Genomic DNA, 14373 nt, shown 5'->3' on the forward strand with positions numbered 1-14373 from the left:
TTTAATGAATCAGTAAGGAGGAGAGGGAGCACAGAGGGGTGGCAGGCCTTAGCCGTTCCAGGCTTTATCAAAGGTCTTTCATTCTTCAGTGGCCTCAGATCAGTTTCCATTAGTTTCTTCCACATATTTCATTCTAAATTTGTTTGAAGAATGAATACCACTTTAGCTGAGAACTGGGTACAGGAGTGTTTATTCTTTTTTTTTTTTTGTCTTTTTGCCATTTCTTGGGCTGCCCTGCAGCATATGGAGGTTCCCAGGCTAAGGGTTGAATCGGAGCTGTAGCCACCAGCCTACGCCAGAGCCACAGCAACGCAGGATCCGAACCGCATCTGCAACCTACACCGCAGCTCACGGCAATGCCAGATCCTTAACCCACTGAGCAAGGGCAGGGATCGAAGCCAAAACCTCATGGTTCCTAGTCGGATGCGTTAACCACTAGCCACGACGGGAACTCCTAGGAGTGTTTATTTTTTAGACCATTATGTACATGTGTTCTACACTCCTTTGTATGTGTGACGTATATAGCAATTTTTAAGAAAAGAATAGCTTCCCAATGCGGACATAGAAATAGGTTTTTTTTTCGTTGTTGGTTTTTTGGTGATAGTGATGATTGATGCAGGAATCCAATTGGATGCTGACTCCTAGGGGCTACTAAGAATTGACACTATGCTGACATTTTTACAGACTGAGCCTTTATTCCTGCCTATTTCTAAAAGATCTAAGGTAGCTTAGAGAGCAATGGCATCAGGATGTGCAGTCATCCAGAGGTAGAGAAATCTTTCAAAGGGCTTTTTAGTGTCCCAGGGACTATGGATGTGACTGGCCTAGTGCAGGGTCTCCTAGGAGACAGTTGCTCAATGTACACGTTGTTGGTGGTACCAGTAATGATGAAGAGAATCTCTGTGTTATAAAGGGTTTCCAAGAGCCAGCCACTTATTTGATTCAACCAGTTTCCAGGGTCATTAAAATTCTTGTGTATTTCACAGTAATGGACTTTTTTTGGACATACTTTTTCTCTTTGTGCGATGATAAACTTGTCTCTAACCTTTGTTCATTAGGGATGGAGCCCATAGAGGTGCCGCTTGAGGAAAACAGCGAAAGGGCTCAGATCTGCCAAAGCAAGGTCTGTGCAGACAGGTGAGGCTGGGGCAGTTGAAACTGGGGCCCATCTGCAGGGTGGCTCAGAGTGGGAAGAGAGCCACCCTGTATCATCGCTCAGTCCTCAGCTGCACTCTCTGTCCAGTCTGCTGCCGCTTCCCCTGGCACGCTCCACTCCAGCCACAGTAGCTCCTGGATCTTCCTTAATCCTGCAAGCATGCTCTGACCTTGGGACTTTGCATTTGCTGTTCCCTCTGCCTGGAATGCTTTTCCCCATAGGGCTCACTCCCTCACTTCCATTGGGTCGCTGCTGAAAATCCTCTTTCTCAGAAGGGCCTCAAGACCTCTTGACCAGTCCCTCCCCCTCTACTTGCTCTGCTGTATCTTCTCCTTCTTGTTAAATTTTCCCCAACATTTATTTTCAGTTGCTCCTGCTAGAGTGCTGACCTCCACAGGGCAGGACCATCTCTATTGCTCCCTATAGAGTCTGCAACAGTGTGGTGTGGAAGGGGAAGATGGGGGCGTTAGTTCAGAGGAGGCAGAGTGGAACTTGGCTGGGGTGGCTTCAGGGGAGTGGTGAGGCATAGGACCTGATTCACATCTTCTTTTTTTTTTTTTATTTTTCACCCATGACATATGGAAGTTCCAAGGTTAGGTGTCAAATCGGAGCTACAGCTGCTGGCCTACAGCAATGCCAGGTCCAAGCCGTGTCTATGACTTACACCACAGCTCATGGCAATGCCGGATTGTTAGCCCACTGAGTGAGGCCAGGGATCAAACCCACATCCTCATGGATACTAGTTGGGTTTGTTACTGCTAAGCCATGATGGGAACTCCTGGACCGAGCACTTTTATATGCCACAGGTGTGGCCACAAAAAAAAAAAAAAAAAAAAAAAAAGGAAGAAAGGGAGGGAGAAAGCAAGCAAGCAAGCAAAGCAAAACAAAGCAAAGAAAATGGATTTAGGTGCATCTCTCAAAGCACCAGAGAGAATGTCCACAAAGTGAGGTTTCATTCTTCCCTCCCCTTTCTAGATCTGAAAGGCAGCTATTTTTCCCAGTAAAAATTAAGGATAAGATATACATTCAATAACATCTATTTTGTAATCCCACTGTAAGCTATTAGTAGTTTTGTATTAGTAGTTCTGATAATGTGAAAATTATAATTAAAAAGTTTTAAGTTCTGTTTTTAAATTCTAGAAGTTTGAAGAGTTTTTAAAAAACCAGATCAAGGAGTTCCCGTCGTGGTTCAGCGGTTAACGCATCCGACTAGGAACCATGAGGTTGTGGGTTCGATCCCTGGCCTTGCTCAGTGGGTTAAGGATCCGGCGTTGCTGTGAGCTGTGGTGTAGGTTGGCATCTACAGCTCTGATTAGACCCCTAGCCTGGGAACCTCCATATGCTGCAGGTGCGACCCTAGAAAAAGATAAAATAAAACACACAAACCAAAAAAACCCCAGATCAATAGATACATTGGTGACTTACGGGCATAGTTTTTTTCGCTGTTGTTGTTGTTTTTTTTTTTTTTTTTTTTTGTTTTAGAAACCAAACATATCAGTTCACATAGTGTGGCCTCGAGAGAAAATATTCCGGTCAGGCCCCTATTCCAGTAAAAAACCAGGACGTGGGTCTGGGTTCAAGAACTTATTTATTTTTTTATGCTTTTTAGAGCCACACCTGTGGTATATGGAAGTTCCTTGGCTAGACAGCTGCTGGTCTACATCACAGCCACAACAACTTGAGATCTGAGCTGCATCTGTAACTACAGCAAAGCTCATGGCAACGCGGGATCCTTAACCCACTGAGTGACGCCAGGGATCAAACCTTCATCCTCATGGATTCTAGTCGGATTCATTTCCACTGAGCTGCAACGGGACCTCCACTAGAACTTCTTAAAGCAAACTAATGTTCTAGAAGCTCTTAAATTCCAAGCATTTTGGCTCTCAGTCAGTATAAGTAATATATATAAGGTCTGTCAGGAGGATTTTTCGAGCTTTTTATTTATCTGAAAGCTTCGCATAAGCTCCAGCTCTTGGGTCTTCCCATGCCTTGGAAATCTCTCCGCAGTTTCCTAAGCACATCTATCACTTTAGGTTTCCATCTTGCTGGGGGCTTCATTCATGCATTATATTATCTACATTATATTATCTAACTTTTTGCCAGCTTGATTATTTAAAGGAGTACTATATAACATTCACCATCTTTCTCTTTTTGGCCAGGGTGAATGCTTACGATTGTGGAGAAAAAATTTCAGCCTGGTTGTCAAGGTTTTTTGGCCGTCCATGTCATCTGATCAAACAAAGTTCAGACTTTCGAAGAAATCCGAGGAGAAAACATGGCAAAGGTATCACATTTCGGTTTGCTTTTTAGAAGGGGACAGTAACTGGGCATCAAAGCCCACAAAATGAGCTGACAGGGCAGCTGCTCAGGAGCAGACAGTGGATGGGGGTGGTCAGCCTCTGGTAGAAAGGCGCCACGGTGATCCTGGTCAGCAGGACCTGTTTCATAGTCTCCAGGATGACCCTAGGGAGGCTGGGGTGGGCTGGTAGCCTGCTGCTTCACTTCTGCTTAAGCACTCTGCCTCAGTCCTACATGTTTAGAAGCACAGTTTAGTTTTTGTTAAATAAAAACATTGGTAGCTCTCTATGTCCTAAGGAAACCTGGGTTTCTAGTCTTGGCTCCAACACCAAGTGGTTGTGAGAACTTGGCACATCCTTGAACATCATTGTGCTCAACTTCGGTAGACTTCAACTACTTAGACTTAAGAGCTTTGGAGTTCCTGTAGTTGGCTCAGTGATAATGAACCCAACTAGGATCCATGAGGATGGAGGTTCGATCCCCTGGCTTCGCTCAGTGGGTCAAGGATGTAGTGTTGCCGTGAGCTGTGGCTCAGATCCCGAGTTGCTGTGGCTGTGGTGTAGGCCAGCAGCTGTAGCTCTGATTGGACCCCTAGCCTGGGAACTTCCATATGCCACCTGTGCAGGTCTAAAAATAAATAAATAAGTAATTCTTAAAAAAAAGTTTTGACAGCTTTTGCTACCGTAAGCTCTTGCGAGGATAAAATGAGGACAGCAGAGAAGGAAGTGCTTTGAGCTCATATGGGAAGAAGAGAGCCTTTTCAGGTGTCTGCTCAATGGCACCATCTCAGGGGAGCCTTGCCTGACTCCTTAAAACCAGAACCCCTATCAGAACCTCCCCAGCTCATTCCGTGTTTTTATTTTTCTCTGTGGTACTTTTCACATCCTATAGGCCATGCATTATGCTCAGTTATTATGTTTATGTTCTGCCTTCCCTCTCATAGAACATAAGCTCTGTGAGGGAGGGATTTTTCTCTGCTTTGTCCAGTGCTGCCTCCCTGGTGCTTAGAACAGACCTAGGACATAGTAGTTGCTTAATAAATACTAGGTGAAAATGAGTGACTAGATAGCTGTTACGCTACTGGTTTGTGCCTGGCTTAGTCATTAGCTCCCAGAAAGACTGGATTGTAAATCTACACTTGGAGTGAATCATGGAGGGCTTCAGGAAAGAGGTGAGTTTGGAGCTGCCTCTCAATAGGAGTGTAGGAGTTTTCCAGGCAGAGAGAAGCCAAAAGATCACCAGGAGCAGCATGGCAGGGCTTGGCATTGCATGGGCTCAGAGAAAGGTTGAGGAGGGTTGAATGTGGGGCGGGGAGTGATGGGACAGATCTGGGGAGAAGAGATGACTGTGCTGCTGAGGAGTCTACAAACACTATCTCATGGTGGGGGACTCATTGAAGAGTTCTACACTGGGGAGTTTCACGATGTTGCTTGCATTAGGAAGACACTCCCTGTGAGATGAAGAGGCTGCATTAGAAAGGGAGAGGAAGGAAGTAAAGGGGCCAGGGAGGAGGCAGCAGTGACTGTCCTAGTGGGAGATGAGGACCTGGATAGGCAAAGGTCTATGCAGGGTAAATCTGTCACCTCTTTCATATGAGATCAGGGAGTGTCAGCTTGTGAATATTATACTTTGAGGGTACCATTAATGGTGGAGGGCTCTCTGATGGTCTAGGTCTTTGAACTTTTTTGTGTTGTTATACCTTGGAAGAAATTTTTTTAAACTACACGACCTCTTTACATTGTCATCTAAATTAAAAAAATAGTTCAGGAGCTCCCATCATGGCTCAGTGGTTAATGAATCCACCTAGGAACCATGAGGTTTGGATTTGATCCCTGGCCTTGCTCAGTGGGTTAAGGATCTGGCGTTGCCGTGAGCTGTGGTGTAGGTTGCAGACACAGCTCGGATCCCGCATTGCTGTGGCTCTGGCGTAGGCCGGCAGCTACAGCTCCAGTTGGACCCCTAGCCTGAGAATCTCCATATGCCGCAGGAGCGGCCCTGGAAAAGGCAAAAAGACACACACACACACACACACACACACACACACACACACACGTCTAAACAGTTGCAAAGGATGTGATTTCCAGCACATTGTCAACATATGTTACCTTGGAGATACTGCAGTTTGGAGTCTAGATTATCACAATATAGAGAGTCACACATTTTTTTTTTTTTTTTGGTTTCCCAGTGCATATAAAAGTTATGTTTACACTTACTGTAATCTATTAAGTGTGCAATAGCATTATGTCTAAAAATCAGGGTATGTACCTTAATTAAAAGTGCTTTTTTTTGCTGAAAAATGCTAACCACCATCTGAATCTTCAGCAAGTCATAATAACACCAAAGACCACTGATCACAGATCACCATAACAAATAGAATATTGAGAAAAAGTTTGAAATATGGTGAGAATTGTCAAAATGCAACACAGAGACATGAAATGAGCAAATGCTGTTGGAAAAATGGTGCCATAGATTTGCTCAATGCAGGGTTGCCACAAAAACTTCAATTTGTCAAAAACTTAATATCCGTGAGGCATGATAAAGTGAAACGCCAATATAACAAGGTATGCCTGTCATCATTTAAAATTGAAACGTGTACATTTCCCTTGTAAATATAAGCCATGGGAATCTCAGTACCATGGTATTTGATTCTTATGAGTATTAAAAAACATGTATATGAAAATTTTGTTTGTTTTTTGTCTTTTTAAGGCCGCACACGTGGCCTATGGCAGTTCTTAGTCTAGGAGTGGAACTGGAGCTATAACCGACAGCCTACACCACAGCCACAGCATTGCTGGATCTGAGCTACACCTGTGACCCACACCACAGCTCGCAGCAATGACAGATCCTTGACCCATTGAGCAAGGCCAAGGATCTAACCCACATCCTCATGGATACTAGTCATATTCGTTACCACCGAGCCACAACAGAAACTCTGAACAAACGGTTTTTTAATGTACAGAGAGATGCACGACTTTAATGTACAATTTTATTTCTCTCCTCTTCTTTCTTCAACCTGTATTTCCTTTCCACCTCTTTCATGGAATCTTATCTTAGTATGAGATACCTTATGCTTAAAAATCTTTCCTTGATCACTTTATTCATATTTAACTGAAAGTAAAATTATCTATACATTGAAGTGTATAAATTTAAAAAAAATGTTACTGTGATCATAGAGTCTCAGTGTTTTCTGAGTTGAGGTCTTTTTTTTTCTTTTTAGGGCCGCACCCTCAGCATATGGAGGTTCCTAGGCTAGGTGTCCAATCAAGAGCTACAGCTGCTGGCCTACATCACAGCCACAGCAACACAGGATCCGAGCCACATCTGTGACCTACGCCACAGCTCACAGCAACACCAGATTCCTGACCCACTGAGCGAGGCCAGGGATCGAACCCACATCCTCACGGCTACTAGTCAGATTCATTTCTACTGCGCCACGACGGAAACTCCCTGGTTAAGTTCTTATCAGAATTTTTAATAGTACACCAATGAGTAAAGCAACAAAAATTATTATAAATTCCAAAAAAATAGTTTGTAAACATAACCAAAAATTGTTGAAAATGCATCTCTTAATGAGATGGCCGGCTTCCTGTGATTAATTCCCACGTCCACGAGCGTAAAGATCAGAATAGCAGGTGCTCAACACTGGTTTTCTTCTGAAGAGTCAGAAGTCAGTAAAGAGCTAGGGGTGAAGGGGTTCCGTTAACACACTTGTCACTCAAACCTTTCTTCGGAGGCACAGGGATCTAACTTTAGGATGACTTTAATCATCTGTCACTTGACAGCTTAATTAGTTGCGGCAGTTTTGTGGATAGTAAAGAGTTGGAACCTATCTGACCCACGGGACAATCATTCACCCCAGCTTAAGAGACTTTTCTTTTCTCAGCACAGACCCCAGGGTTTTGAATAGGGCTTTTGTTTTCTACCCTGGAGATTTTTAGCTCCCTGGGGGCAATGGGCCAGAGAGGAGGTTCGGCCTTTCCTTTGTGAAGAGTGAGAAGGGCCTTTTGTGGAGGGGCCTCGGATGGCACCTTGCTGCTCTGATGGGGCCCGTTTTAGCAAAGGAGTCATGGAAGTAGAGGAGCTGGAAAGAGTGTCTTGGAGGTATCCATTCTTTGGTACTCTGGGGTCCACAGACCTGCTTTGGAGACAACTTACTAGGTTTTGGCCCAGACAACACCCCCTTTTTTTGCCCTGGCTTATCTGGCAGCATACAAACCTTCCCAGGCCAGGGACTGAACTCGAACCATAGCAGTAACCTGCACCACAGCAGTGACAATGCCAAGTCTTTAACTTCTAGGCCACCAGGGAACTCCCCAGTCAACCCTGTTTATCAACATCTTATATAAAGACAGCTATGACATGGCCAACAAATGGGAGACAGAAGCTGGGTGACAGACTATTGCAGCTCTGGATGCCCTTGATATTTTCCCCTACTCATGTTTTTTTTTTCTTTTAGTAGTTTTGTTTTGTCTTTTGTTTTGTTTTATTTTATTTTATTTTATCTTTTTAGGGCCTCACCCACAGCACATGGTAGTTCCCAAGCTAGGGGTCAAATCGGAGCTGTAGCTACTGGCCTACACCACAGCCACAGCACCAAATCTGAGCGGTGTCTGCAACCTACACAGCATTTCTCTGCCACTCAGGATCTTAAACAACTCACTGGGGTCAGGGGTCAAACCCGCATCCTCATGGGTACTAGTTGGGTTTGTTACTGCTGAGCCACAATGGGAACTCCTCTTTGCGGAAGTTTTAAACCTTGTATTATTTATATCTTTTTTTGAAGTTATTAAAATTTTTTTTATTAGAGTATAGTTGATTTACAGTGTGTCAATTTCTGCTCTACAGACCCAGTCATATATCTATATCTATATATATATAGATATAGATATATATATATAGATATATACACACACACATTCTCATACTATCTTCCATCACGTTCTAGCCTAAGAGACTGGATACAGTTCCCTGTGCTGTACAGTAGCACAGTACATTAGTACTCATTGCTTATCCATTCTAAGTGTAATAGAAAGCTTGTATTATTCATTTCTACAGTCAATATTTCATCTGTACACAAAAGCAAAACCCGACTTTTCCCTGAGTAGATTCTTTGACCGGATTCAGAAGCTCCTCCTAAGCCCGTGACCCTCAACATGACCACTCTCTCTTTTTTCTTGAAGAAGGGCCTCCCCCAACTTCCCCAGCTCCAACTCTCAGCCCCATCTCTCCTCCTTTGTTTCCTCCAAATCTCCTTTGCTGAAATAATTTAACTTCAGCATTTTATTTAATTTATTCTGGATTAGTAACAGAATATTCTAGAAGCTCATTTTCTTTTTTCTTTTCTTTTTTTTAGGGCTGCACCCATGGCATATGGAGGTTCCCAAGCTATGGGTCAAATCGGAGCTGCAGCTGCCAGCCTATGCCACAGCCACAGCAACACCAGATCCAAGCTGTGTCTTTGACCTACACCACTGCTCATGGCAACGCCAGATCCTTAACCCACCAAGAGAGGCCAGGGTTCGAACTGGCATCCTCATGGATACTAGTCAGATTAGTTTCCAGTGAGCCACGATGGGAACTCCTCTTTCTGGTTTTAAGAAGTTTGAGCCATGCTTAGAACATTTGTATTATTTCCAGGGCACTATTTTTTTTCCCTTGTAGAAATAGTCTCTATTATTTGAAAGTGCAAATCAATGGCAGCACTATTCATTTGCATTCCAAGGAAGCAACTCTTCTTTTAAAATTTATTTAATTTTAATTATTAAATTTATGTATAATTGACATGCACCATCATATTAGTTTTAAGCATTCAGCATAATAATTTGATATTTGTATGTATTGCAAAATGATCATTACAGTGAGTTTAGTTCTGTCACCACATATAGTTTTGCACATTTGTTCCTTGTGGTGAGATTTGCTCTCTTGGCAGCTTTCAAATATGCAATACAGTATTATTAACTATAGTTACCACACAATACATTGTACCCCAGGACTTACTTATCTTGTAATTGGAAGGTTTGTGTGTTTTGACCCCCTTCATCCATTTCGCCCACCCTACCCCCTGCTTCTGGCAACCATCAGTCTGTTCTCTGAGTCTATGAGCTTGTTTTGTTTTGTTGTGTTTTGTTGTTTTGTTTTATTTTTAGATTCCATGTGTAATACATAATATTTGTCTTTCTCTGACCTTTCATTTAGCATAATGTCTTCAGAGTCCATCTATGGTGTCAAATGGCAAAAGTTCTTTTTTTTTATTGGCCACACCTGCAGCATATGCAAATTCCCTGGCCAGAGACTGACTCTGAGCTGCAGCTGTAGCAGCTGCAGCAATGCTGGATCCTTTAACCCACTGCACCGAGTGGGGGGTCAAACCCACACCTCCGAAGTGACCTGAGCCACTGCAGTTGGGTTCATAACCCATTGTGCCACAGCAGGAACTCCAAGATTTCATTTTTTATGGCTGGACAATATTTCACTGTATTTATATACCACCTTTTCCTTATCCATCAATGGACACTTAGGTTGTTTCCCTATCTAGCAACTCTTCTTTTAAATGCTCTATTGCTTTTAGATCAGCCTGCTTGTACAACAGCCACCCTTTCTCTGGTGAACGAGGCACAGTATCTGCTGATAAACAGATCCAGTGTTTTGGAACTTCAGCGGCAATTAAACAGAAGGTAAGATCCCTTTACTGTTTGCTGTCCACCTTGGAAATAGCAGACAGGTGCAACCACTTGCCCCCTGGGAATGAGCAGGTCAATGCGCCTGGGGAGAAAAGATCTGAGAGTCATGAGTCCACACACTTCACTGAGAAACTGAGGCCCAGAGAAGTTACAACATTTTTAGGCCAGTTCCCATCGATCTTTTAGAGTGTTCTCTCTCTCTCTCTCTCCTCTTTTTTTTTTTTTGGTCCCTTTGCCTTTTCCAGGGCCACTTCTGCGGCATATGGACATTCCCAGGCTAGGGGTCTAATAGTAGCCTTAGCCACCGCCTTACACCATAGCCGCAGCTACACCAGATGCAACCTACACCACAGCTCACGGCAACGCCGGATCCTTAACCCACTGAGCAAAGCCAGGGATCGAACCTGCAACCTCATGGTTCCTAGTCAGATTCGTTAACCACTGAGGCACAACGAGAACTCCTAGAGTATTCTCTTTTATATTTCTGTCATCTTTGATGTCCTCAGGATGCATAGTGAATTCAAACCCTCATTTTAAAATTTTAACTAAATTTTTTTTTTTTTTTTTTTTTTGCTTTTTAGGGCCACAGCTGCGGCATATGGCAGTTCCCAAAGAGGTTGAATCGGAGCTTCAGCTGCCAGCCTACGCCACAGCCACAGCAACGCAGGATCCTAAACCACTGAATGAGGCCAGGGATGGAATCTCCATTCTCATGGATACTAGACAGGCTCGTTACTGCTGAACCACAACTAGAGCTTCCCAGCCCTCATTTTTTAAATCAGTAATTCTTAACATTTGTTTTGATGGAGTTGCCACTGATTTGACCCAATGTCATTACCCACCTTTCCACTGTCCCCTGGCCCTAGGAGCCTTGCTCTACTTCCGAAGTCATTGCGAGTGCAGAGTAGTTATGAAAGCTTTAAAAGTTGTAATTGAAGACATTATTTGTTTGTGTCATCAGACAGAACTAGCACCCCTGCCTGCTTACTCCCACCCAGTGTTCTCCCTAGGGCCCTGGAAAGGGCAGCTCTAGATTGGTCTTTGTTGGTTTAAGCTGCCTCATTGTTCTTCAGAGGAAATCCTGAAGTCCCAAGGTAATCTGACACCTGGGTGAAAAAGAATCACTCAGCTGTAAGAGTTAGACCAGCAGATTACGGTCCTCACCTGTCAGCACCGCGAGCCAGGGATCCTGTGACTTTTATGTGCCATGTGGTCCTGGGCACATGTGTGCACACACACACAGACATGTACACATACAGCTTAATAAGCAACAAAGATGGACCATTTGTAGTATTTCCTGTTTATAGTCATTGGCAAAAGCATACAACAGGGTTCCCTTGCCAAAGTCCTGCTGGTGCTCTTGGGAGCAGAAGTGACACGGCTCTCTGGTCCCTGGGGCTTCACTGAGTTTTCCTGGCACTGACTCACCATCTTCCTCAGGTACCCAGAGCCCTGGATGGAGCAGGTCTGTGGTTTACTGGGATTCTTGGTGTGGAAAGATAGACAGGGACAGGCTTACTGCAGCCCACGTTCCTATCAGTTGGTTTAGTGCAGGGCTGACAAGCAGCGGGTTAGGAAGGGCAGATGGTCAAAGGTAAGAGGAACAGCCTGTGGCTGGTACCTGGTAAGGGCCCTTGGTTTCTGTTTTCGAATTTGACCGATGCTGTTGTGTGCGTGCTGACGACGATAGCTTTGGGATATAAAACTTTCCCATTTGCAAAGCACAAAGGGAGGGTTTGTATCCTAGACGGTGAATCCAAAGTCAAAGGATTTTAGGACTAGAAAGTGTTAACCCTCTCATTTCCCACGAGGACCCCACAGTCGTCATCTATTGTGGGAACTGCACATGTGACAAAGCTGGACCTGGTTATCCTGGTCCCTGGCTTTTTGTCCTTTTTTCTTTTCTTTTTAGGGCCACACCTGTGGCAGATGGAAGTGCCCAGGCTAGAAGAACTTCCTATTGGAGTTGCAGCTGCCCGCCTGTATCACAGGCACAGCAACGAGGGATCCAAGCTGCGTTTGTGACCTACATGACAGCTCAGGGCAATATCGGATCCTTAACCACTGAGAGAGGCCAGGGATCAAACCCACATCCTCATGGATACTAGTCAGGTCTTAACCCTCTGAGCCACAGTGGGAACTCCATCCTGGTCCGTGGCTTTTCACACAGTATTCATTGTTTGGAAAAGGATTGGGATACATCCCTGGGGCCCCTTACTCTCTCCTAGAGCTTTTCATTTCTGTCTCCAGGGCAAGTTTTTTCCTGTCTTGCTCAAGGAATTTCACCCACCCCCCACCCCGCCAACTTAAATTTTTTTTTTTAAAGTACAACAAAGTGCAAAAATCATAAGGACATAGTTCAGTGAGTGCTTATAGATGTATGTACTCATGTAACTGCTACTCAGATCAGGCAGCGAATTTCTAGGTCCCCAGACCCGCTTCTCAGTTAACCACTGAGATTGCCATTATTTCGGCTTCTTTCACCCTGGGTAGTTTCACCTGTTATTTTTATCTTTGTCTCTTTCTTTCTTTCTTTCTTATTCGGTATTTATTTATGTTCTTTCTTTCTTTCGTTCTTCTTTCTGTCGTTCTTTCTTTCTGTCTTTTCTTTCTTTCTTTCGTTCTTCTCTCCTTCCTTCCTTACTTCACTTCCTCCTTCCTTCCTTCCTTCCTTTCTCCTTCCTCCCTTCCTTCCTTCCTTTTTTCTTCTTTCTTTCTTGGCCACACTCATGCCATATGGAAGTTCCCAGGTAGAGGTCCCAGAGCTGCCAGCTGCCGGCCATACCACAGCAACAACAGATCTGAGCCATGTTGTGACCTACAGTGAAGCTTCCACAACGCTGGGTCCTTAACCACTGGGCCAGCACCAGGGGTGGAACCTGCAGCCTCTCATGGATACTAATTATGTTTGTTGAGCACAACGGTAACTCCTCTTCAAAAAAAAAATTTTTTTTTTGTTTTCTATTTATAGCCACACCTGCAACTTATGGAAGTTTCTGGCCTAGGGGTCAAATCAGAGATGGAGCTGCTGGCCTATGCAAGTATGCCATAGCCACGGGAACACTAGATCTGAGCTGCATCTGCAAGTTACCTGGCGGCTTGCATCAACACTGGATCCTTAACCCACTGAGTGAGGCCAAGGATCAAACCTGCATCATGTCACTGACACTGTAAGGTTCTTAACCCACTGAGTCACAACGAGAAGTCCCAGTTTCACCTTTTCTTGAACTCAGTTTAATGGGATCATACACTGTGCTCTTCTGTTGAAGTTTTCAGATACTTTTTCAGTGTTTTTTTACCTCAGGGGAGGGAGTGCATTGAGGTGCAGGGAGCCATTTTATGGCACCTCGAAGTAGTAAACAAAATTTTAAAACAAGAATGACAAAAGCGTGTGGGAATTCCTGTTGTGGCACAGCAGAAGCGAACCATGAGGTTGCAGGTTCGATCCCTGGCCTCGTTCAGTGGATTAAGGATCTGGCATTGCCATAAGCTGTGGTGTAGGTCACAGACACAGTTCTGATCCTGCATTGCTATGGCTGTGGCATAGGCCAGTGGCTACAGCTCCGATTCAACACCTAGCCTGGGAACCTCCATTATGCCTCAGGTGCAGCCCTAAAAAAGCAAAAAAAAAAAAAATTATAATAGCATATACTTAGTTAAAATTGCAAACAGGATGGAAGTTAGGAAATACAATTTTTTTTTTATTGAGGTGTAACTGACATGTAACATTAGTTTCAGGTATACAACATGATTCCATGTTTGCGTATTTTGAGAAATGATCACAATAAGTCTAGTTAACGTCTGTCACCTGATATGGCTACAATTTTTTTTTCTTGTGATGAGAACTTCTAAGATCTATTCTAACCTTTAAGATTTATTGGGACCTTTTAAATATGCATTATGGTGTTTTTGATAATACGGTGTGATTAACTATAGTTGCCATGCTGTACATTATATTCCCAAGACTTGTTTAGTTTTTAGTTGAAGTTTCTTGCTTCACCCATTTCACCCACCCTTTACCTCTGGCAACCATCAATCTGTGCTCTATAGGAAGTAAAATTAAAACCTTCCATGTATATACTCTGTATTGCTTTATGATGTTCTAATATCCAGAAGGAGTGTGAGCTCTTGGTACTTTGAAGTCCTTGGTAATTAAGCCTGTTGACACCCTTTAAGTGCCTCGTCCTGACTCACCTTGTAGAATTGGTATTTTCTCATAAGTTTATTCACTCGGCCCCT

The 14373-nt window shown here is 43.8% G+C and overlaps 1 protein-coding gene across 1 annotated transcript in view; it reads left to right on the forward strand.

The window, feature by feature from the left end:
- Positions 1-14373, forward strand: part of MOCOS (molybdenum cofactor sulfurase) — a 68753-nt gene that overhangs the window by 45959 nt on the left and 8421 nt on the right. Inside the window, exons 10-12 of the mRNA XM_047794142.1 lie at positions 1059-1137; positions 3316-3440; positions 10023-10128. Of these exons, the coding sequence (XP_047650098.1) occupies positions 1059-1137; positions 3316-3440; positions 10023-10128 (310 nt within the window). The remainder of the gene's footprint in view (positions 1-1058; positions 1138-3315; positions 3441-10022; positions 10129-14373) is intronic.

The sequence above is a fragment of the Phacochoerus africanus genome, chromosome 8 (assembly GCF_016906955.1).
Source record: "Phacochoerus africanus isolate WHEZ1 chromosome 8, ROS_Pafr_v1, whole genome shotgun sequence".
Taxonomy (NCBI): Eukaryota; Metazoa; Chordata; class Mammalia; order Artiodactyla; family Suidae; genus Phacochoerus; species Phacochoerus africanus.